Source organism: Agelaius phoeniceus, chromosome 1, assembly GCF_051311805.1.
Source record: "Agelaius phoeniceus isolate bAgePho1 chromosome 1, bAgePho1.hap1, whole genome shotgun sequence".
NCBI lineage: Eukaryota > Metazoa > Chordata > Aves > Passeriformes > Icteridae > Agelaius > Agelaius phoeniceus.
Window position 1 is genome coordinate 28,224,990 of NC_135265.1, and position 24,721 is coordinate 28,249,710.

Below are 24,721 nucleotides of genomic sequence, written 5' to 3' on the forward strand. Positions count from 1 at the left end.
TACAATTAGAAAAAGGAGAGTTGTGCAAGCAAATTAGCTGCTGTTTGTTCCTTTAACACTTGGTTTTCTTTGAACAAGTTAGAGAAACAGTGAGAGCTAACTAGAAATGGCTACTATCAAGAGTTTTCCTTCATATTGCAGGCAGTAGAAGATGTGTTGTACTCTGACCAAGTAAGGAATCACATACTTCAAACTTTATTTTACCAGAAGTAGACTGATTCTAAACCAAAACCTGGCAATGTGTTTTCTAAACAAAATAGTTTACTCTGTGGCTGGTACCTAATGCTACAGATTTGATCTCCACAAATAACTGAAAGCAAAGCTTACTTTTAAGTAAAGTTTTTGATGGATTTATGTGTCTTGTTTAGCCATGCAGACTTGGGGTGAATCTTCTCACAGGATAAAAGGCAAATGGGCAAGTAACACAACAGAAAATAAAAATAAACAATTAACATTCATTTCTTGATACCGCCCAACTCACTAGAAGTTTTGCACCAAACATCTTCATGCCCTTGATTAATGTCTAAGTAGACAATTTATGCAAATTTAACCATTCAAGAAGTGCAGGGAGGACACAAATAAGTCCCCACTATCAACCCACATAACTGTGTCCAGAAAATTGCTTGGAAAGCCAAAGAAAAGCATGAATTACATAAAAATGCTGTTAAAAGTCAACAGAGCTGATTGGATACAAGAAGCAGCAGCATAGGGGTAACATACAAAGTCTGCAGCATCTTGCTCTCAATTCAGTGAATATATTCAAAGGACAATGCCCCAAGATTTTTGGCAGGGAAGAAGGAATTGTATAAATTGAACTAAGGCTGTGGTTTGAGAAAGTACCATTTCACAGAACAGTTAGATATAGTGGGGAAATGAAGCTTAAAGTATAAAAGCACTTTAATGACACGATGGAAAGAGAAAGCAGTCCCAAACAAAACAATACATCACAGGGGATGAATGGTCCCTCTTGCTATTAAGTCAACAATAAACCTATTCCTGACCTCAAAGACACAGATTAGACAAAAGAAGTAAAGAAAAAGGTTCAAAGGACAACCTACAGAACATAATTACTGCTCAACCTCTTCTGCAGACATGTGGTCAAGAATTTGTGTCTACTCACGTTCCGCAGACTCGTTTGTGCTTCTACAGCAATAAATAAAAACTAAATATCACTTAAGAATTAAAAATAGGAAGGTTACGCCTAGGGATTTTGAAGTTATTTATGGGATAATTAAGGCTAAAGACATGGGGAGAACAAAGGTTGACACATAAGCCTGGAGCAAATTACACCACAGTACCTGTGTACAAATGAGCAAGTTCTGCAGTTGAAAGAACTCTTTTCAGTCAAAAATAAGCTTTAAAAGATGTGAAAAAATTAGATTAAGTCAGGAGAAAAAAAAATATCTCTGAGGCATCCTAAAGATCTATTATAGAATGAAAACTACTTTTATAACTTTAAAAAATTAGGAAAACTTGATTTTATATGCCGATGACCTGTATGAGTGTTTATAATCTCAGTCTCAAAGGTTGTCTTTTAGGTTGTTTAGAAGTCATGGAAGAGACCATTGGAATTTTCTCCTCTAAAAATTCAACTAGACAAGAAATGGGTTTTTCTGATAGATTTTTGCAATAAATAAAGCTGTGCATACAGCATTTCTGAAGCCAAATTCATGGTAACGCATGACAGCACGAGTGATCTCTAAATTCATGCAAGATGAACAGAAAATATAAATAGGTTTTAAACTAGGCAGTAGGACTCTTTGCTGCATGAGCATACTCCATTCACAACTTGTACAATTAAGAGATTTTCTGCTTTTGCTGGTGTTTCATCCATATCGGACTGGACTAGTAATTAGAAAAAGAATTAATGAGAAAAGATGAAGAGCAGCATCAGAATGGCTGGGAGGTTCTAACTATTAACTAACTAATAGTCCATGCAGTCAGAAAGCTGCCTTGGCAATAGCAAATGGAGGGCAAAAATGGAAAGACAGTAAGTACTCAGTCACACTATCCCAAGATACGCTCTGGTTTTCCAGCAAACTATGGCTTACAGACTTTTGGAACACAAGCTGAATCTTTGCACTGAAGAGTTAATAGTGTTCACCTCCATGAACTAAGACAAATGCATCCTAAAACTAAATAAGATTTTGGTATGTTCATCATCTTCAAAACAATGCATTACACACCTTTTTTTACTGACTCCTAACTGTAGATAGTTATTTTTGCATTAAAAGTGCTCAGTTAATTTCATTTTCTGACTTCAGGCCTTGCATAACTGTATTTGATTTCTCTGTGGCATTTTTGAGCTTCGACACCTCTGTAAGATCTTTCTGTGACTGTCTCATTGTTAGGTCCAAGAGTCCTCTTACACTTGGTCTTGTTTTATTTGAACACAGTTACATCCTGCAACTACACATCCTTTCTACTCTATGTGCAACTTTGAGATGAAAACTGGTCTGGATTCGAGGACTGTTCAATGTTCATGCTGAGGACACTCCTAGAATATGTGCACATTACTATATCTCAACAGTCTATAAGTTAATGGAAACTTATAGTTACCTCTATAAGTTAATGGAAACATGAGTCACAAACACAAGGCATTGAGGAGACATCATTTTGAAGCTCGATTTTGTGCTTTTCCTGATACACTGCTTTTCATGCTCAAATGTAACGGAGCAACACTGTGAGCTTTGTAATTTAAATCTAAAATTGAACAGTGAAGAACATGTCCTTTACAATAAATTCAATTAATTCACTCAGTACTGATATGTAACAAGAACTGCTATTTATTGGTTTTGACTATAATGTAAAGATGTAAAGTAATGGAGCCCAAATGGCAAGGTAAATGAAAACTAAATAGTCCCTTTAATAATTTTTGTCTGCATTATTTTGCCTCTATTCCTTCGCCATTATCAACATCCAGCTTTGGTTTTCCCATTATCCACATTCAGCTTTGATTTTCATTAATGAAATTTTCACAGTTACTATTCCTTACTTTCATTCACTATACTCATTCTCCCAGAATTCTGATATATTTGTTTTTTCTTTAGCTGATTTTCCATTTGATTACATACAGAGATTTCCATTATTCTGAAATGAATAACCTGGCTACGGTTCAGGAGATTGATGCCAACATAAGCTCTTGGCACTCGGGAGGAACAAAAGACAGGGCTTTGACTGAAAAGGACTTAAATGAAATTTTTCATTTTTTTAAATTGAAAACTGTGATTTCTTTAATCCTGGTTGACTGTTTGATGTAGTAGTGGATTATGTATGTCCACAGGTCTTGGCTCCTGTCACTCTAGACTTCTTTGTAGATGTACCTACAGATCTGCCCAGTTGCTCCAGTCCTGGCATGACTGACCTACTCTTGTCACTGGTGTGGAAAGCAGACACAGAGAGTGTCAGAGAGCTCAGCACGGCCAGAATTATTGAGAGACCCTCAACAGACATCTATATTGTCAGACACCTCACACAAAACCTAGGGAAAAATGGCATTCTTCCTCCTCTTGACTCTCTCATACTAAATAATGTCACAGTGATGATGAGATACCACATGCCCTTCAGGATGAGGAAGAGCTGTGGAGTCAGAACGTGTTCTATTTTCCCACCTACTGGGAAGGAACTTCATTATTCTTTTTGCAGTTCGGCTTGCCTTCTCCACAGCAAAACCCGGACAGAATCCAATTATGTTTTGAACAAACAAGACTGACTGAATGAATGAATTAAAAACTTTAAAAGACTGAAGAAGATGCAGTCAAAAACTAGGCTATCTGCCTGGAAGAAACACATACTGAATATCATAAGAGGAGGTTCAGCAGTTCAGCAGAAAAAGGTAGCTACTTCTGAAGGTTTCAGATCAAAGGACAATCAACATTCTAAGGAAATCCAAAATGCTTGTAACAGGCTTCATCTAAATACTAAGAAAGAGGAGCAAGAACTACCTGGAAGATTAAAAAAAAAAAAAAAAAAAGCCCACAGTGAGCTCCCTCAGAGTAGAATAATTTAACCATTTCCTAGCCACAAAATCCTGCACACCATCAGGCATCTCCCAGAATCAGCTACATCATCAGGAACCATAGGATTTTCTCTTGAATTCTTGCTGATCTTATGAAACATTACTCCATTGAATACAATTAGAAAAATGGTTTCCAACCTTTACCACCAGCCACAAGATGCAAACTGCTGAGATACAAGCCCATTTCACCAAACTGATCAGCAGAAAGACTTGGAACAGTAACTAATTACTTGCAGAACACCAAAAGTACATGTTCATTTAGCACTTGAAAACCAAAACTACAGACATACACAAATACACAGAAGCAGGCTTGGAAAGGCTGACATTTTTGACTGAAGGGCAAACTAAAACTAGAGGAATCTTTTGGAAAAGAGTTAGTAAGCAAATTTGTGTTTGAAAATAGTGATTGTAAATCACATTATAACAAGCCACAAGGCTGGGCAGCATCCTTGCAAGACAACCTACAGGCATGCATGAACATTGGCCCAACTCCCAAAGAATCCTTAAGAAAAAGAAAATAATTTAAAGTAGCAGCTGAGTACAAGCATATTTTGCCTTTCCCAGTGGAGAGAATATCAGCAGTTTGCTCAGAATTTTTTTTTAAAACTCAGTAAATTGCTACAAGACTAGAGACTGTAAGGAACAGTTTGCAAAGACCACATCTGCTTTTCATAAATGTAACCTTACAGTGAAGGAAGGGGTAAAATCTGTACCATACCACTCATTAGCATCACATCCTAGAAAAGCTCAGGCCTAAACTGCTGGGAAATCTGACAACCCATGGGCAGACCCACAGTCTTGGTGCTCATATCCTTAACAGAACTACCTCACAGAAATGATCTGGTTAGGTCAGAAGGTCAAATCAACCTTTGAATTATAAGGACCCATGTGTGCAATTTTCTACTTTGCAATTTTAGCTTTGAATGATCACACTCATGGGCAGGAAGCCTGAGGAAACACAGCAGTATTCATGCTGAATATTAATCCTTTGTGTTATCTGGAATTAAATCCAGATCTTAATATTGTATGAGGAGTGTCTTCTCCTTGCTCTTTATTTGATCACCAGGGAACTTTAAGACATACTCAGTATGAGTAAGAGGGATTTTGGAGTTATGGGTAAAAGCACAATGTCCTGATGTGCTACAACAAGCTATTTATTTTCCATGCAGTGTTCTCCTCTGAGTTCATACAGCTTGTTGGAGGCTTTAACCTCTGAAGTAAAATAATCAAATTAACTCTATGCTATTCTTAGACCACAAGTATAGCTGGATTTTGAGAGAGACCTTCGCCTGAAGTGTTTCACCTAAAGAAAAAAAAAAGATGTTTTCTCAAATAAAATCAAATTTTAAAAAATTCTATTTAATGTGCAGGTAGTAGATAGCAATAATAATAATAGAATGATTTAAATCCAGAGCTTAGATGACCTCCATGATATACTCTGAAGACATAAAATGTCATTTGTGAAGTCTAATCATCCTTAAGAGGTTTAGTTTATGGTTGGTACCAACTTGTTTCTTGAAAGAAGTCAGTGAAAATACCGTACATGTACTTTTTCCTTGTAGAAAATGACATAGCCCTCATTCATTTTCCATACAGCTGCACTGTTTAGTGTTGGTCATCTTGCACATTGTTCTGAGAAACTGTTAGTACCTCCCGGTATAATGGGCCATTATAATCACACAAACAATAAGCCCACTTCTCTTCATTTACAATTCCAATACTGTCCACTTAAGTGTTTTTCACAAGACTATTTTCCCATGATCCTTTCACAAATCTAACTAATTCTGCCAAACAATTTTGAAATAAACAAAACCACTCAGGCTTCCTACAGTACAGGAGAAGATAGAGGTTACATAAAGCAACTGTGACCCGAAAAAATATGGGCAAAGCAACAAGGGGTGTTACTATACCCAAACAAGTGTCAACAACAACTGCTGTGGGGCTGTTGCAGATACCATGAGTGTCTGAGGAGACAAGAAAGCAAAAGTGCTATCTTCCACAGCCCAGTGATACAGTGACATGTACATCTCATGCTACGGATAATTTCGAAATTGGCAGAGCAGGTTATTTGGCAAGCATCTACAGAGATGACTTATTAAAGCTTTAGGGAGGAATTTCCCTTTGTCAGTGGGAATTTCCATTACATAGCATTAATCAGAATCTACTTTGACCCATAATAACAGCTAGATTCACAGGGTTATCAGCAAAGAAAAAATAAAATGCCAAACTTTTTGAATGAAAATATGCAGTATTAACATTAAGATATAAAGAAATATATTACTGAAAATTATATAACTACTATTAGTTGTGTTTCAGGCATTAGTTTAGGTTTGGTCCCTGTATTGATGCTTCAATTTGGCAGTAACACTGGCTCCATTGCATTGTCCAGCACTTGGAAAAATGTGGTCGGTATTAGGAGGTGAGCCACACATTTTATTTCCAGTGGGACTGCTGAAAGTTAGCCACTGAAATAGGCACTGATGTTCTGGGAAGTTGTGGCTTCTGTGTGTGAGTCCTGTGCATTTCCACCTTGAGGGACAATATGCCCCAGGAGGATGCTCAATTCACAAGCTCCCTTACCATAACTTTACTAAGCTGATTGAGAAAACAAGGGCATACTCTAAGTCCCAGACTACGCTTAGAGTTTAATAAAAAAACAAACAAAACCAAACCACAAATCTAAAAAAGGAATACATTCTATTTTGTTCCCTATAGGACTCTTTACAGATAATGATATAATACCAGTATAGGAAATCAAAAATTTAGAAAAATACTCCTTGATTAACATTTATTTTGTCACACTGAGGTCAAATAACATTAACTGACAGTGAGGCAGAAAAGCTGCATAAAAGTACAGTGTAGGAGAATCTTCATTAAAGATCTCAGTGCCTAATTCAATTTACCTCTCTGCAACATAATCTCTAGATTGAAGCTGAAAATTCAATACTGCATTCATTCAAGGAAATAATTTATTCATTCATAGGATTTATTGCCGCAAGAGATTATGTGAACATAGAGTACAACCCTCATTACATTATAGTCTATTATATTTTGCTAAGGAAGAAAATTACATGTATTTGAAGAAAAACTATATACGAGAAAGGCACCCAATCTTGATGATTTGCACAGAAATATATGAATGTCATACATCTAGGTGACAGAACAACTGTTCACTGTATGAAAGGAGTTAAAATATGGTGTGGAAAAAGGAATCGTTCATTGCTGTTGCAATTATTCAGCACGGTGTGTACGTTTCCATCTTAAATCTAGATTTGGGCATGGTATGTCAAATGTGTAGCAATACTGACAAGACACTGTCAAAACAGCAGCCTCAGTAAGATGATGGAGCAGGTACTTACAATAGAAAGGAACACCTATTGAATAATATTATGCATATCCACAGAAATTACTGTCTCCACCAAAATCACATTAAAAAACTACAGGATGCTTCTACTTTCAAATTCATGGAAATTCTAAAGGCATAATGGAAAACTATAGGAAAGCAATGTTTGCATCCTGTTCCTCTAATAAGAGTTTACATTTTCATTATCCCAATGCACCTGGAAAATAACCCTGTAGTTTTTAGTTATCAAGATGTTTTTCATCCAACATTACTCTCTTCTTTCCTGTTCTCCATTTATTAACAGAATGTGCTCTAAATAATTCCAAATTAATGAATCAAGATGACTGTATATAGCTCATTATCCAAGTTTCTGATATTTACAGGTGCTCTGTGAGTGAACCACTTATGGCTTTTAAATCCTCACAGTATGGTGAGCTTGGAGGCTTCCTCTACAAACAGCAGTAACATAAAAAGCAGGGGCAGACATATATGCTCTCATCTGGTCCTCAGTAACAAACAAAAGGTTGTTTATGCTCCTTCATCTCCACAGCCCATCCTCTCTGCATTGCTATTTCCCTCACCTTTCTGCAGCCCATCTCCTTGAAGTTACTGCACCTTAACCCCTGCCACCTTCACTTCACACACATCCCCCTTTCTGCCCGTTGCCTCATGGAGTGGGGGCTCAGAGAAGTACAGAGAATCTCCTAAGATGTTTTTTTTAAGCAAGGGATACATTACAGGGTCCAACCAACTGTGCTGCTGTATTGTGTGTCTGAATTTTTTCTCTGTTTGCTGACAGCATATTCCTCTGGGTGACTTGTCTGCTTTCCAAATCAATGGCATAAATAAAGCAACAGGCTTGTGATGGTTTGGCTTGGTTTTTTATTTTCCTCCTTCACACAGTTTATAATTTATAGGAGTGAAAGTCCATAAAGTGAACACAGACATTTATTTTATGATTTGGAATGGGAGCATTGGGTTAAGAGGTTTAAGGACCTGGAAAAGAAAACAAAGCTGAAATGCCATTCTAGAGGAGGAGATTCTCTCTCCTTGATTTTCCTGACAATATCTTGAGTATTATTCACTCATGAGTCTAAATACTCAATTGGCCATTCCCAAATTCCTTCGTTTCTGGCTACTCAGCTTAACACCTGTGGCCATCAGTGAATATTGTGACTCTGCTTTAAACAGATACACATCTTTGTGAAGTAAGATGAAAAATTAAGCATTACATATGCCAAACATCAGCAAGACAATCCAATAATTTTGGTCCTACTGTCATCTCTCATGTCTCAACTATAGCATTGGAATAAATAGAAGCTCAAACTCTCCAAAACTTGAAATTTAGTAAAGCACTGCAATGAGATTATTATGAAAACTTCCAAAACAGTTAAATTTGTTACAAGATGTGGATCTAGTTTTCTAGATATTTAATGAATGCACAGAATCAGTGAAGAAGATGAAAATAATTGAAAAATAATTACTTTCTCAGATGAACAGAGATGAAACAAATCAAAGATGATCATATGATCAAATGCATTAAGGCTAAGACAATCTGCTAAATTATTGGTTAGAATGTCTTAAATTTTGGATTCTTTTCTGCCCCTTCATTTTGTTCCATGAGTGTAATTGCATATGGTTATATTCTAACAAAGAAATAAAAGCTCTGAATATTTATAAAATTCTACTGTTTTTTCTTGAATTCTTACTTCAGGTCATTTAGGTCACCAATAGAGTTCATCTTCACATACAGGTCTCCTCCACAGTGGTGCTGCCAAGAGAGTATTAACCATTTATGGGGACTGCAACCAGAGCTGGTGGGGATGGTTTCCTACGTGGTCTCCTCCATTCTTCCCCCATTCAGAAATTTTTTGGTCCCAGACTAAGCAAGATAACAAGCCTTATCCAAATGATATAGAAAAATAAAGGAAATAGTGCAGAAATTCTGGGATTTTTTTTTAAGAGGCAGCTATATCATTGAAGAACTGCTTTAACTACAGCCCCCTTTCCAGCCATTTGAGTTAAGTGACTCTTAGCAGTGACAGGCTGTCCCCACACTTATGGAGCAGCTGCTTCAAGGGAACATGATGTGCTTTGTCACTGGATTTCAAAATCTTTGCTGAAGCACAGAAGCATACAGCTCAAAAAGATACTCTAGTTCTGTTCCATATTCTTACAGTTATAAATGACTGTGCTCAAGTCCTTCAAAATTTCCCAATCTAGTGGGGTCCCAAGAAAGCATTTCAGTAAAAAGGCTGTATGAATTAAAAACAGTTTAAAAAAAAAAGCTTTTCTTAGACTTGTACAATTTGTACAAACCAGCCAAACATTTTTGCTAAACTGTCCCACAAAAGTCTGCTCACAAAGAAAATGATGACTAAATGTTTGAGACACAACAGCAACAGAGTCCATATTACAACAGAAAATTACAGGCTTAACATGAGGCATAATCATCATAACTTGTAATAGGACAAACAGGTTTGCAAGTCAAAATCAGCTTCTTCATACAATTTATGTTTCTCTACATTGCCAGCTCTCTTTAGTAAACCCCAATTTCATCAAAGGGGAAACATTTCAGACAATCAAGTTTTGTCCTCTACATTAACAGCAGTGCTGTCCAGATTTTGTTAGCTATCCAAAGAAAAGTCATTTTATAAGCCACTTTTAATTACTGAATTTGTTTTCTCCTTCAACATTTCTATTTTTCAAATATTTTCAGTGCACCAAAATTTCAGACTAAGGTGAACATGAAGCAAACACAGTCTGTGTAACACATACATTATTGCAGAATGGCCAATAAAAAATCCAATATTTCATCCTTCACGGGAGACTATCTATTCTTCACTCAGCAATAAAGTATATAAATTAAACTTTGATTTTCTTGTTTCACTTCTCTTTACCACGCCTGGTGTGCTGATATGTCAAGAGAATTTTGCCTTTTCAAGGTTTTGCTGACAGCGTTACAGAACCATTTTCTCTGTAGCACCCTTGTGAAAGTTGTTCTTTTTTAAAACCCTTTTCATAATATATCAATTTTGCTATCTCTGCAAAAAATATTACTTGCCTGAGGGTTTTTATTCTTCTTTCAGTCATGCTGCCAGGGGGCTGATTGTTTCTGATTGCTAAAGTCAAAACTCACTGAAAATGGACTACTTAAGCTGAAGAGCATTTCACATGAGAACGGCAGGTTTTCCAGTCACCTTACTTGTCTATATTATTTAGTAACACAGTTACTATGTGATGGAGATTATAAAATCATTTGAGCTGGCTGCATTGACACCCTGGGCAGAAAAATAATTCTATTGTTTCAGATTCTGGAATGGCAGTCAAAGAATAAAGCATTTGATTGCTTAGTGAAGGGTTCAGCATAGATGATGCAAATGGATATACAGCTGATATACATTGGTGTCTAAAAGCTATGTTACCAGCACCAGAATTTCTCACATGAGTCATTTCACCAAATTTTCTTTTTTATACTATGTAACTGGAAAAAAAAATTGATGTGAAGACTAATAAAAATCCTTTGTACAATTAAAACATAATTTTTTCCATTAGGTACAAAAATGCCCATTGCATCATTTGTTTAATTTTGACCTCTTTGAAGAATTGATCCTACTTTGTATTATCAATTGTTTCACTGCCTTAGGCAAGAGGGTTTCATTCACTTCCCTGCACCAGCCTGAAATTGCACAAGACACTGTGGTATCTGAACTTAAGACACTACTGGTGATCTAAGTGAATTCAAGAGTGAGTGTAAAAGATGATGAGTAAAGTGTGCCACTGACTTCCAACTATACTTTTACTTTCTTTTACCATTTATCAGAGCTTTGGCATGACTGTATCATTCCTCCCTTTTTTTTACTCAATAATTTTCTTAACCTTTCAAAAACTTAGGGACTTTCAAAAAGAGTGCCTGGCTGCTATCTGATAGCAACTGATGTATAATAAATTATTCCTTGTATTTAAAGGGTAATGATGTTCCTGGGCTAGGTGAAGTGAGGGCTGCATGATGTGAGGCTGGAAAAGGAAGGAGTAAAGGCAATTTTTTCTTTACCAGCAATGAGATTGTGCTGCAGCCAACACCTGGGACTGCCTGAGATGCTGATTTTAAGATTTCTTGTGAAGACCTTCATCGAAGTGTGGATTAAAATCTTAAAGAACTAAAGAAAACCAGACCTAGAAGAGACTGCAAAAAGACTATGCAGTCAGTCCCTCTTCCCTAGTCAAGATCTACTCCAGGTGTGTCATCACTGACACATGCATTTTTCTAGCCTTTGCTTATAAACCTTTGAAAATGGAGGTGTCACACACAGCCCAAGCAATTTTCTCCAGAGTCTCACTATTCCCAGTATTGAGAAGCCCAGCCTCATTCAGCACTGCTGTGATTTTCCCATTATTGTTTTTCCAATATATCCATAATATAGAGAATAGATTGTTCCATTCTTCCTTGTGATGGCTTGTTACATACTTATAGGCATTTCACTCACATCTTCACCCATATGTCCCTCCTTCAACTAAACAACCCAAGCCTTCCAGTTCTTTCCTGAAACCAGGGAACTCATCATTTTCCTGTTTCACTGCTGGACCATCTCTTGAAAGGAATTATACTCAAAAAAAAGTTTTCTACACTTGAAAAAAATATATATTACTGGTTTCTAATTGAAAAGGTGGAAGCAATTACATGTTCTGTGATAGAATGTTTAAATGGCACAAGAAAAACTCAAAAGTAAGATACCTTGAAAGAAGTTCCTAAACACTAACATAGCAGCAATGACTGTCAGCCTCATTCAGCAAGATATCCTAGTCATTTCACAGTTGAAGTAAAATTGATTAATCAGGCATTGAATGAGAGGGCAGGAAATAGAATCACATCAAAGAAAGGAAGACTAGACTGAAAGAAGATTTTTTGAGTTGAATAAAAACATTCTGGGGGATAGGAAAGAAATACATGAGCTAGCAAGATAATGCCAGAAAAAACAAATCAAAGGTAATACAATTTTAGAAATGCATCCAGAAGCCTGTGGAAAGAATTATCAAAACATCAGTGATTGACAGAACTCTTGAAAAGTAAAGTAATAAATCAAGATATAAAAATAAGTATCAGAAAAAAAACAGGGCAGACAGCATAAAGGTACAGATGAGAAAGAAATAGAGGAAGTACATGGAACAAACAAAGAGGTTTTACTGTCTCCCTTTCAGAAATTTTGCCACAGGAATCAAGAGGGACAAACAATATTTCATGCTCATCTATATTAAAAAATACACTGGAACGAGTAGCTGCTGCTTTCTCATGCATCCTTCTCTCATGTTTTATACTTTTACTGTAAGTCTGACTCAGTCCAGTTTCCTGTTAGTCTTTGTGCCCATCCTCTACATCACCTGTTACAAAAATGCGTGACTTGTTAGAGATCAGACACCTGCCTGAATCCCCAGAAACAAAGCAGACATTTGACATGTATCTTCAAGCATTTGGGGGAAATCTAGTTAAGAAAACAGAGGCTAGGGACTAGCCCAGCTTAACATGTGATGCTTAGTATGATCACCAGCACAGTTTGCATGTTTCACATCACAGAAAATACTTCAGCTTGATGATGGATGTAGAAGCGGAAATAGCGTGAACTTCATTTTGAGATTTGGGTTTATGCAAGAGAATCCCCTTATGCATGTTTTACTTTAACCAGATAAAAATTAAAGTATGCAAACATAAATAGTTATTACCTCAGAGCAGCAGTTTTCCCATTTTTGTGAGTACACGTGACCTGCCTTGTTTGGTACCCAATTTGTATGTCCCAGTATTTGTTCTCCTGTCTATTCTGTCTGTTACGATTCCTCTTCTTCTTAATTAACTCGCGAGCCTCGGGATCTCGAACTGCCTTTTCTCTGTCCTTTTCCTTGTCTTTGTTCTTCCCTCGTTTCCTCGCTTGCCTTATTTGTCTGGAATGGGGCACCGTGCATGCGCTCCATGGTCCCACGTTCAGGCTGTACAGGCTTTCTTCAACAGTGCACGGGCTGGACCGGCACATCTGGAATTCCGTGAGGTTGGGGCAAGCTGACCCGCCGAACTGCGGCGGAGCCACCACGTGCCGAGTGCGGTGCTGGAGCCCATTGCCGCAGGTCTTGGAGCACTCGGACCAGGGCGAGAACTCGGCCACGATGCAGTCCTGCCGGCACGGGATGAGGCACGCCTGCTCCTGCCGCGGCTTCGGCTCAAAGTACTCGCAGATGACATCCTCAGCTGGAACCCCATTGGCCTTCTGTATGCAGGTGATGTCCCTTGTCTGGATCCCTTCCTCCCCTCTGAGGCACTCCAGGGGCTTCTCGTGGCTGCGGGAGAGGACGGGCCGGCACTGGTTCCAGCCACCGATCTGCCAGTCATACAGCTCCTTGTGCCAGTCACAGACACGGAAACAGCTCTGCTGGTTGTCCGGCCGCTCGGGCTGCTTGCAGTTCGTGGGCAGCGTGGTCCAGCCCTCCACGTGGGCACACCACACCGCTCGCGTCTGGATGCCTCCTGGGCCGCACTCATCTCCCATGCATCTCCCCCACGGACCTGGAAAACAAGAGAAGATGCTAACATTGCTCACTCAAGTAATTTCTCTACCATATTGGAAAAGCAAGCTCTCAGTATTGCCTGGATGTCTAAGACTTTCATCCTTGGAGAAACTCAAACTTTGAGAACGCAAGCGTGGGATTACTCTACATCTACATACTCTACATCTTCATTCTCTTCATCTTTTTATGATTAGAGATACATTTCACTTTTTATCCCAGACTAACTGAATATTTAATATTGAATAATTCCTGAACATACACATGAAGTAATCACATTAGAGAACTATGAACTAAGAAATCACATTCACAACTTAGTTTTTGCTGCCAAGGTAGGAGCCAAAGCTCTTCCCTTGAAGGCATGAATTGGATCTCTCTCATTCACTTGAATAACTTTTCCTGGGCTGTTTAATTTTTTTCTTACATTTCTACTGCACTACACTTTATACCTTGATGCCAATTAATATTGTGTTCTCTTCCTTCCATATCGCGTGCAAAAATGAGAACAACTACAGAATACATTTTGAAAAACGGTGATTTCAAGTAGGCCACTTCTAGTCTTTCCTTTATTACAACTAAAATAAAAATTAAAATCCAGTTAAAAAATGTTAGTTCCACACAATCTGTGATATTAGAGAATAGAATAAGCTCTTGAAGACAGAGACATACCAGCTGGTAACTCTCCAAATAACAGAAGCTATTGAATCACAGAATCATAAAATACAGGGTTGGAAGGGATCTCAAGGATCATCTGGTCCAAACTTTCTCTGCAAAAGCACAGTCTAGACAAGATGGCTCAGCACCCTGCCCAACTGGAACTTAACAGTGTCCAACGTTGAGGAATCTATCACTTCCTTGGGGAGAATATTCCAACTTCTGATTGTTCTCACTGTAAGAGCTTCCTCTTGTGCCCAATTGGAATGTCCCGAGGAGTAATTTACACCTCACTTGTTCCTACCATTTTCCTAAATCTCCAAGGTCTAAGGGTAAATATTTGACATGCAACATGTTGTTATAAGAAATGTCAACAAAAATAAATAAAAGGCTATATCCTTGAAAGATTATGTAGTTTTTCCGTTATTAAAAATTGAAATATTCACCCAGTTCAAGATGAAATTCACAAGCCAGAGGTTAAAAAATCCTACATTGTTAAAGGTTTTTTAAGATCTCCCCTCATACACACTGTAAATTGACTTACCACATAAGAGCAAAAGAATAAGCAATTCAGAAAAAAAAACCTGCAACTATTTATCTAAGAAAACTTGTCTATCTGCAGACACTTGATCACACAGAAGACATTTCGTCTGACTGAGGAAGTCTCTGTCCTATGAAGAAATTAGGGCCAAGCCACACAATCCTCATTCACCTGAGTGACCCCAGTACAAGACTATTTCTGGGAGTAAAGCTGTTGAAGAAGCTAGGCTGAGCCTTTACTATTTTCAAAGGAGGTTAACAGCATAATTTTGGTACTGCACAGGAATAAGTGAAATGAACTATGGCAGATACAAATTATTTACAACATCTTCTTATTGAATGACTGGAAGGAATATGTGGCCACATCTTATTACTGATTCCCATGAGCTTCAAAACTCTCATTGCTTTCCACACAATTTTCATCTGTTCATCCAACATTAACTTCAGTACTAGTTTGGGAATGGGGTGATGTTAGGCTATACACTTAGCCTCTGCTTCTCATTGTCTCTTTTTTAAGTGAACACTGTGGCTGAACAGCTCACTTGTAGTTCTAAAACCCTGAGAATGAGCACTAGCCAGCTGAAAATAGCCATAGCAGCTGGCAGATTCAGCCCATGGAAAACCTCCCACATTTCTTTGCAAATTAAGTTTGAATTATAGTTACCAAGATCTATCTAGCTATCCAGAAAAATTAATGCATATTAAATATAAACACATTTCAATTTCCATTTCAGCAAGAAAGCACTACTTTATCTCACCAGCCTTCCACAAATTACATAATATTGCTGTATTTAATTTGGGTGTATTTACACTGAGTTGAGAGATGCCATTTCCTCAAAACACCACTTTGAACACCTGCCATTTTTTAAAAAATAAAGACTGCAGAAAATCTTCAATTAGAACAAGATACAAAAACCACTCGTGATTGAAATAAATTGCTCATCTTGCAAACTACGAATTTCTGCCTTACCTACACCTTGTGTATGGTTTGTGTGTTCAGTGAAAAAGTCCCTCTTTCTAAAGATCAGGTTGCTACTGTACCTCAGATGAAAAATTCGCCCACTTAGGACTCTATCACATCTCCATTCATCAATAGTCAAAAAATCACATTGTACCTAAAAAACATGAACATGCTTGTTTTTGTAAAAACCACCAAAACATCTTCAATCCAATTGTAAGGCAGGTTTACACTATTGAAAATTGTAAGAATCTCAGTCTTGATGCAATAAATACTGCCTTTGGAAATGTAAATATGAACAAAAACTCTGTTATGTGACTGTGCTAACTGGACAAAAAATATGTTCTTTCACTAGATTATAAATATGTTGTTTTTAGAACAGAATACAAAACAATGATGAGATGCACAGATAGACTCATGTAGAAAATTGCCTTATTTTGCTCGTCCTGTGAAATAGTAAAACATTTTATTAAATCATTACAGGTGAGTACCAACAAACCACATTTATGAAACCCTTTGAGCAGACTGTTGCTCAGTAATTCTATGTTCATGTGCATATCAACACAGAGCTCTTAGTGATGTATCTGACCCTCCCTCTTATCTACATTAGGCTAATTTTTAAGTTTAATGACAAAATAACCTGCTTAGAGAAAAAGACTGCAAGTAAAAAAAAGCTTAAATTTTCACTCTACTCCACACTTCTTTATATGACTATGACAGGGCCTAAAAGGGAACCACAGCTTTGAGGCTTCCTCAAAAAACTAAAGTGCTTCCACCCTTGACCAAACCATATTTCATTTGTGCAGAAAGTTAAAATTTGGGGCAGGTCTTAAATAAAAAGCAGGAACAAAAACAAAACAAAACACAAATACATAATTCTTCCCTGCCCTCTAAGCCTCTTCCCTGCCCTCTAAGTCTTCCCTGATTTTAAATGTCAGGAAACTGTCCTGTGCTGTCTGGCCTCAAGAAATGCCTCTGGCCCCGCAGTCCTGGCCATGTACTCCCTCCACACCCTCCTCTCACTCAAATGGTTTCTCTTTCCTATGCTCAGGATCCCAGGATAGTCTTAGTTGGAAGGGACCCACAAGGATCATCAAGTCCTACTCTTCTGTGAATGGTTTATCTGGGGATCAAGCCCACAGCCTTGGTGTTATCAGCACCATGCTCTAATCAACTGCTTGCTTGTGTTTCTTTTACTCTGAAAACCTTAAATCACAAACCTAAAAACCTTTCTTTTTATGTCTGTGGGATAGAATCTTGGATGAATATTTGGTTTTTAATGCATGCACTAATATGTACAGGAACAACAACAAAAAAAAACAACTGATACCATTCTTCACGACCAGCTACATTTCCCTTTGAGATTATGGAATATATAGAAAAATAAAAACATGAAGAAAAAAGGCCTCAACCCTAACACTTCCACACTCAGCAGTCATTAAGAACAAGAGTATCAAGCTAATTTCCAATTAATTAATTTCAAAACACCTATGAATATCCAAGCAATTTCAACAGCTTAATTAATTCATTTTATTTAGTATGAAAGAGAATTGATATTTAATTTCTTTCTTTAGTTTTTAAAGAATAAAATATTATAATTTCATGTATTTCTAGCTGTATTAATAGAAACTTGCTTTGACCAAAATTATCATGAGAAATACCAAATTCTTTTTCTTTTGAAAACAATTTATACCATCCACATTAACTAATACTCCTGTTATTTTTCAGTTGTGCCTTTGGAAGTCTTCAGTTAAGTTACTCACATTTCCCTATACTCAAAAGTCACTATAGCCAACCTCAAGCACTTGCTGAGGAATGTTGTTGCTATGCATTTGTATGTGAAAGTCACAAAAAGAGAGGGAAAGGTTTCTCTCCAATTTTCCTTACAACTACCCATCTCTCTCCCAATTATCAAGAGCCTAAAATAATTCACTTCCAACTTAAGTGGCCCCCAAAACATTGCAAGCTCCAAGGTGAGGCATGGTTGTCTTTTGAAATTAATCACAGGAAAACAGGAAAATAAATGTCTCTGAACTGAGTAAAGGGGCTTTGTGACTTTTCCAAAAAATCAAAGACATGAATCCCAAAGTATTGCTAATCCACTTGAATGTTTTGAATGATTCTCAGAAGTATGAGAAAATCACACATAGGTTACCCGTGCTATGCTTTTTATATTGTATCATTATTATGGGTAGTACATTTACCACTGTGCTTGGAAATATGAAATTATGGGATAAAATTCATTTCACAGAAACTAAAGTAGCATACATATGCAACTCAGAATGAAAGAGTTCAGCAGAACACAGTGCAGTCTCTCACCCACCTTACTTAGGGGCTGCAAGAGGTGGGGGGTGGCTGCCCTTTCACAAATCTTCAGCTGATGTTAAGCACTAGTAACAACAAGAATGTCTTTAGGAAACCTGTCAAGCCTAATCAAGGCATCATAGAATATTTTAATTTGGTCTTTATGAATATTCTTTAGGTTCTCTCTTTCCCAGTGAAGCAGCCTTCACACAGACACTCTGCTGTCCCTGCTGTGCGCTGATCCAGACCCGCCTTGCCAATGGGATGCACATGCACTCAAACCATTTCACACTGGGGAAAAAAGGCTGCTGCTGTGAATACAAAATAGCTTCTCTTTGGATTTGTTCTAAACATAGATGAACGAATCATACTTTGCCTGTAGTGAGCTGAACTTGTTTCATGAAAATACTATCATTTATCCACTCTTTATTTAATCAGTGTTTCACAAATGGCAGATACAGAAATAAATAGGAAGCTTGCTTCTTTTTGTTCTGGGAGTTGCAACTGAAGTCTTATCGAGTTTAAAATGTCATTTGTAATACTTTGTCTTCTAAAGAGATTACTGTAAAATACAATATTAAGATTCCCTCTAAGCTTCTGAAGGATTAAGATTAATTTTTTTAGAGAGCAGGAACATAAGTGAATTAACCATTCATGTAAGTTTTTTCTGAAATTTCAGGGACTGATCACAATGGAGTCGAAAACTGAAAACTAAACCCCCACTAAAGCACTGACAGTTTTGCAGCTGAGAACAAAGTAAGCTATCATTGTATTTATTATAGTATATTTAATATATTAAATTTTAATACTGTTTCAGGTATTAAAATTATCTCTGTTTTAAAAAGAACTTACTTTGAACTCTGATCCAGGACAAATAAGGCTACGTGAAAATCCCTTGAGCTCTTCTCCTCATACAAATACAAAGAAAGACAAAATAATCCCCCAACTATCCTCAAACATGAAACTCCAAACACATCTTAAAGCATTGACCAAGACATTACTTGCATTTTTAACAAATGAGGGTTGCACTGATTTGAACTGAATTTTGCCGTGCTTTCTGTGAGAATTGGTTTTGACCCATTTTGTGTTACTGGTTTGGTGCCTGTAAGTAGCATTAACAGTTTAATGCCAGGGAGAGAGACTCAGACTGAATGAGACAATGAGCAGCTTAGTTTTCAGTATTTTGAGAGGATTGTATTTAATGGGACTATTGAGAGACTGATTAGCAAAAATCTACTTTTTCTAAGTTCAGAAACAAGCTAACCTTACCTAATACTGGAGACCTCAAATTTCTTTGTATCATGAAAAGGTTCTGAAGAGGGCAAAAAAGGTTAACTGGGTGATACAGGGCTGAGTCAGAAGAACACAAGTATTACAAGATAGAGTTCAATCCTAAGCAGTAAATCTCAAGAGAGGTCAAAAAGACACAGATCAAGAAGTATTTGAAGGACTCAGAAAACGACAATGAATGCAAACTGCAGCTCCTGATAGTGGAGCTGGTCAAAGAGCTGGGTGAACAGCAGGTCACTAAGAATACAGCAGCTTCAGAGCTTTGCCAAAATCACTTGCAGATCTGCTTGGCTGAATTAAAATATAATAAGCACATCTGTAACTTGGTACAGTATGCCTGTATTATTTATATTTGCTTTACACAAAGGAAAAACAACCACTGCTGCAACAAAGTATTTATATCACAGGCAGTAGCTAATTGCAGAAGTCTAGACAGGGAACAATCTCACTGATACAGAGACACTGCCTGTCACACTGGCAAAAGGTAATACAGCAAAATGCTGTAATTCTAGATCAATTACCGGTAGCTTCTTTTTTTTTCTTCTTTTCTTTTTTAATACAGAGTCTGTCATGCTGCCAACACCACATGCTGGCCGCATTTGGACAGACAGATTCTATAATTTATACTACTGGGAGTGCCAGCACAGTAGAAGAGCACTGATAGACAAAACCTTTCTTTTGCATCTTTCCCAGCCATGGCAGGACTCCCTGGGTGCTGTATGACTTGCTGCCTGCTCTGTTTGCCAGCAAATTTTCCCCTCCAGGAGTGCTATGGATCACCTTGACTGCCGTTTCTATTTAATGCTTTTGTCTTTCTTGGCTCCTCTTTCAGAGGTTGAAAAGAACATGCAAGGCAGTGTCTGCATCAAAGAAAAAGGATTTAGAATATAGAAGAGAAATAAAACCAGAAAGGATTCTTAACATAATAAAACATAACACCTGTGATTCAGAGGAATACAATGAAGTATCAAATATGCCTACAAAATATTTAACTCTTAGATCAATTTTTTTATTTTCTAATAGCATAAGGAAGAGCGTAAGCCTCAATGCAATTCAAAGAATTTCAGAATCTTAAGAAGAAGTTTTTGAAATTTCTCAAATTAACAATGAAATATTAAAAATTACCACTAAAAAGTAATGCAAATGAAACTAATTTATAAATTGCACATTATTTTCCCAGCTTTCCAGAGTACTTCAAACAGTGGAATAAAAGCAAATCCAAGCATATCAAAATCAGCCTCTTAGTTATCTTTCTAGGTGTGCATACAATTATTAAAGCACTTAATAAAACGTGGGCCCTTTTATTTTTGTTTTCCTCTATTAATATCCATTGGAAAATACATTCACACATGTTCCCAATACTATTCACTGTATGGTAACTAACATTATCCTTCTGTTTTCCAACTTCTCTAAAAATCATGAATGTAACACACATGATACAAACCTAGGAGTAACCATAACATTTTAAATTCTGACATCAACATCACTAAAGGCATAACAGTTATTCAGTGTTTCCCTAACAGCACTGTCACATTAGAACCTCACAATTACTAGAACCAAATATTTATTTTCCTCCAGCAAAGAGGAAATTAAATTTTGTACATCAGAAAATTGGTCTGTGTAAGACAAGGTTGTATATTCCCTAACAAAAATGTTGAATGCAACATGATTTCCCAGTGTTGGTGTGGTTTCTTGTTCTGTAATTCATGGCAGTTTTACCACCACATTTCACTTGGTAGAGAGGTTATTTGGCTGCTCCGTGTTTTTTTCTGTGCTTTAATATTGTGACAACTATAATAGACATTGACTCTATTTTCCATTTGTTATAAACACAGAGAGGCTAAAAAGTATCTATTTCTACAGCACAAAAAAATGGAAAGGAAAACAAACATAAAGAAATTAAATGTTCTCAAGAATTTTCTCCTCTTTTTCATATAATGCTAGTTCTTCATCTGCCCTTCTCAGCCAGGGCTGAGAACCTAATTCTATACTTATATTAAAAAACCCTCAACCACCTTCTTATATTTGCCACTGTTTAATATTTATTTTGTTGCTCTGGCAATACACATTCAATTTTTAAAATAAACTGCATCAGGATCCACACTTTTCATAATACATTTCTGCCCAAAGTAATTTGACTGTACAGCGGCGGAACACGCTGGAAATTGCTATCTGCACCGAAGCTATCAAGAGCCTTCAGCTTGCAGGACTAGTGCAACATGTTTTTCTGAAGTATATACTGGCACATAAACAAACATGAAAGTCTGACAGCTCACTGTGCAGAACATTTCTGGCTTTGTGCTGTTGTTATCACCTGGAAAGAAATCCTCTCCTTCAGGCTTATTAAAAACTTAAGCTAATTCCCAAAACATTATTCAGTTTTAAAACAGTTCCTCCTCCAAATTTCTTTAGCACAAATTCCTCTCACTGTTCATTTTCCCTTTACATAGTATAGCAGTAGCAGACAAAATGAATATTAAATGAACACACAAAAGGAATATTTAATTGAAGCAGCATGGTTTAAAGAAAAACAGAGCTTCTATGTTCTACAAAGCAATTACATTGCTTTGAGCTTCTAGTCATGTTGGAATAAATACTTCTGATATTGAATAGAGTTTCTTCTAGCCAACAGTCTGTTTACATATAAAGCTGGTTCATGAATGTTTCTTAGTTTCATTAGAGGTGGTGTTAAACCATCCTAACATATTCCTCACATTGCTCTCCTTACGTTGCCTCTCTAGGCACGCTGGTGGCTGAAAAGCAGATAACGCTCTTCTGACAAAATGATGATTCTCATACATAGCAAACACTCCTGCAGGCTTTGTAAGATGGATGAAAGGTTTTATTAACCTTTGCTTGTATCTCTGCCACACTTCTGTTTTGGTTTTCTTCTGATCATCCACTGTTGAAAGCTGCTCTGCCTCTCCCCTGTGAGGCAGCTGCACCGAGTCAGGCCAAAGGCCTACCTACCCCAGCAACAAAGAACTGGAGCTTGGAGAAGGTACAGAAATATGGTGAGCAAATATGATGTCTTCCCTGGTACCCTCCCAGCTTCCCATCAATTCCAGCTCACACACCACAGCAGACATGTTGGTACAAACTTTCTCATATAAATAATACTTATACGCGGACATCGGATAAAGAGAATCCATGTGTTCCACCACCTTCTAAGATCAGTTTTAGAACTCATGTTAGAAACTCCTAAATTTACTGCTCTTTTTTCCATGCTACCAGAATGTAATGATAAAAATGTGCCAGAAATTTAATGATACAAAGCAAAGGGAATGAACCTATTTTTTTAATATACAGTGGGTAAGGAAAAATGAAACAAAAACCAATCCCATGAACAGCAGGGCCAATTGCAAGTAAATCCATGAAATCAGCAGTTACTCCCAACTATTATTCAGACTGTAATCATGAGCAAATATTATCATTTTACAATGAAAGCCCTATAATAATATGTGTAACAAAAAACATCACCATGAATTATTCTTATCTGTGTCCCTGTAGACTTTTACAGCTCCATCTCTGTCAGAATCTTATTTTAAAAGATAGGTTACTGAGAAAACCAATTCAGAATCCAATGCCTAGTAAAGAGAAGGATTTCATTTGTATAGATTAAGATGAAGTTTTCTCCTTGGTTTTGAACAAAGATTCACTGTTTTCTTCCTATAAGCATTTTATATTAATTTTATCCACAAATCTGAAAGCAAATTTTGACCAAAACACTGCTAAGACAACAACTCACATAACCTGAAAATCTCACTGTCAATGAGTGTTCTTACTAACCATATGAGGAAATGCAGATTTTTGCACTAATTTAACTAATAGTGGCTTGTCCTCCGCTTTTCATGAGAATGAATCCCAACTAAATCCATTGTAAACACATTATTAGTCCTTGTCATGACACTTCGGGCATCAGCAGGTGTTGCAGCACCAATTTCTTGGTAATTTTAGGAGAGTTTATTTTTGTGCAGCCTCATGTAATCTAATGATAATTAGTCATATTGAAGAGTTAACAGAGACTTTAAATCAGATTTAATTTCTATCATAAATAATTTTGCATTTCAGTTTGTTACATGCAATTTTCTTTAGTGCACACAGACTGATGCCTTAAAAAAAAAAAAAAGAGTGTTTCTGTTTCAATTTTCATCAAGACCAAGTGAATGCTTTTATTTTTCTGCCTCTGTTTCATTTTCTGCCCTTTGATTTCTTTCCCTTGTTCATCATAGCCTCCTGCTGTGGTGCTGATGGCCAGAAGTGCTAGTTGTGAGGCTGCTGCAACCACAGGGTACGCCCGTCAGCACAGGCCATCATGCTTGTGCCAGCCCAGTGGTTCCTAATTCCAGGCTCTGCTCACATTAGCCAAGGGCAAACAAGTCAAAAACCTCCTCCACTGAGAAATGAAGAAATTCACTTATACGGCTTTTCAGAAACTGGCTACAGCTTTTCAGCTAGGCTACTGGAACCAGAAACCAGAAATTAAACATAGTATCTTTGCACACTGACTTGTTTAAAAGGTCAGACTTCCTGCAAGGTATGATGTCAGACAAGGCAGCCAGAAGCTGGTTATAAGAAAACACTACAGTTCAGCTGCATGAAGTCATGAAAATATTTAGTTTCTCAGTCCCACTGCTACTAGCCTGCAGGATGATCTATGTACACCACTTCTGTCACCTTGCACTTCAGCTTCTTCAGTGTAAGGCAAGGACAACAAAATGAATTTTTAAAGCCCATTTTAGCTATTAACGAAAAACTGTGTGCAATAAGTAAATAGCAGTAAGACTACAAGTTCTGTCATTTTGTCTCTGGAAGCACACAGTTTACTCAGTATCTTTCCCTGGAGTTTTGCTCTAAATCCCAGTTGTGTTGAACAGTGTGTTTTAATAAAAAAGCAAGAAGCCCAGATGATAAACTAATGCTTTTTCTTACTCTTGACAGAAATCTTATTCATAGAGCACAGCATGTATACTTCTCATCTGTGTCTTCCCTCTGACTCCTTGGCCACAAGAGAGTTAATACAGATTTTCAAAGATCAAATAAGAAGGTTTCTCGTATCTCTGGA

At 37.2% G+C, this 24,721-nt stretch overlaps 1 protein-coding gene across 1 annotated transcript in view; it reads right to left on the reverse strand.

Annotated features, from left to right (window-relative positions):
• Window positions 1-24,721, reverse strand: part of THSD7A (thrombospondin type 1 domain containing 7A) — a 254,195-nt gene that overhangs the window by 104,103 nt on the left and 125,371 nt on the right. The window contains exon 4 of the mRNA XM_077175422.1: window positions 13,080-13,911. Within this exon, the coding sequence (XP_077031537.1) occupies window positions 13,080-13,911 (832 nt within the window). The remainder of the gene's footprint in view (window positions 1-13,079; window positions 13,912-24,721) is intronic.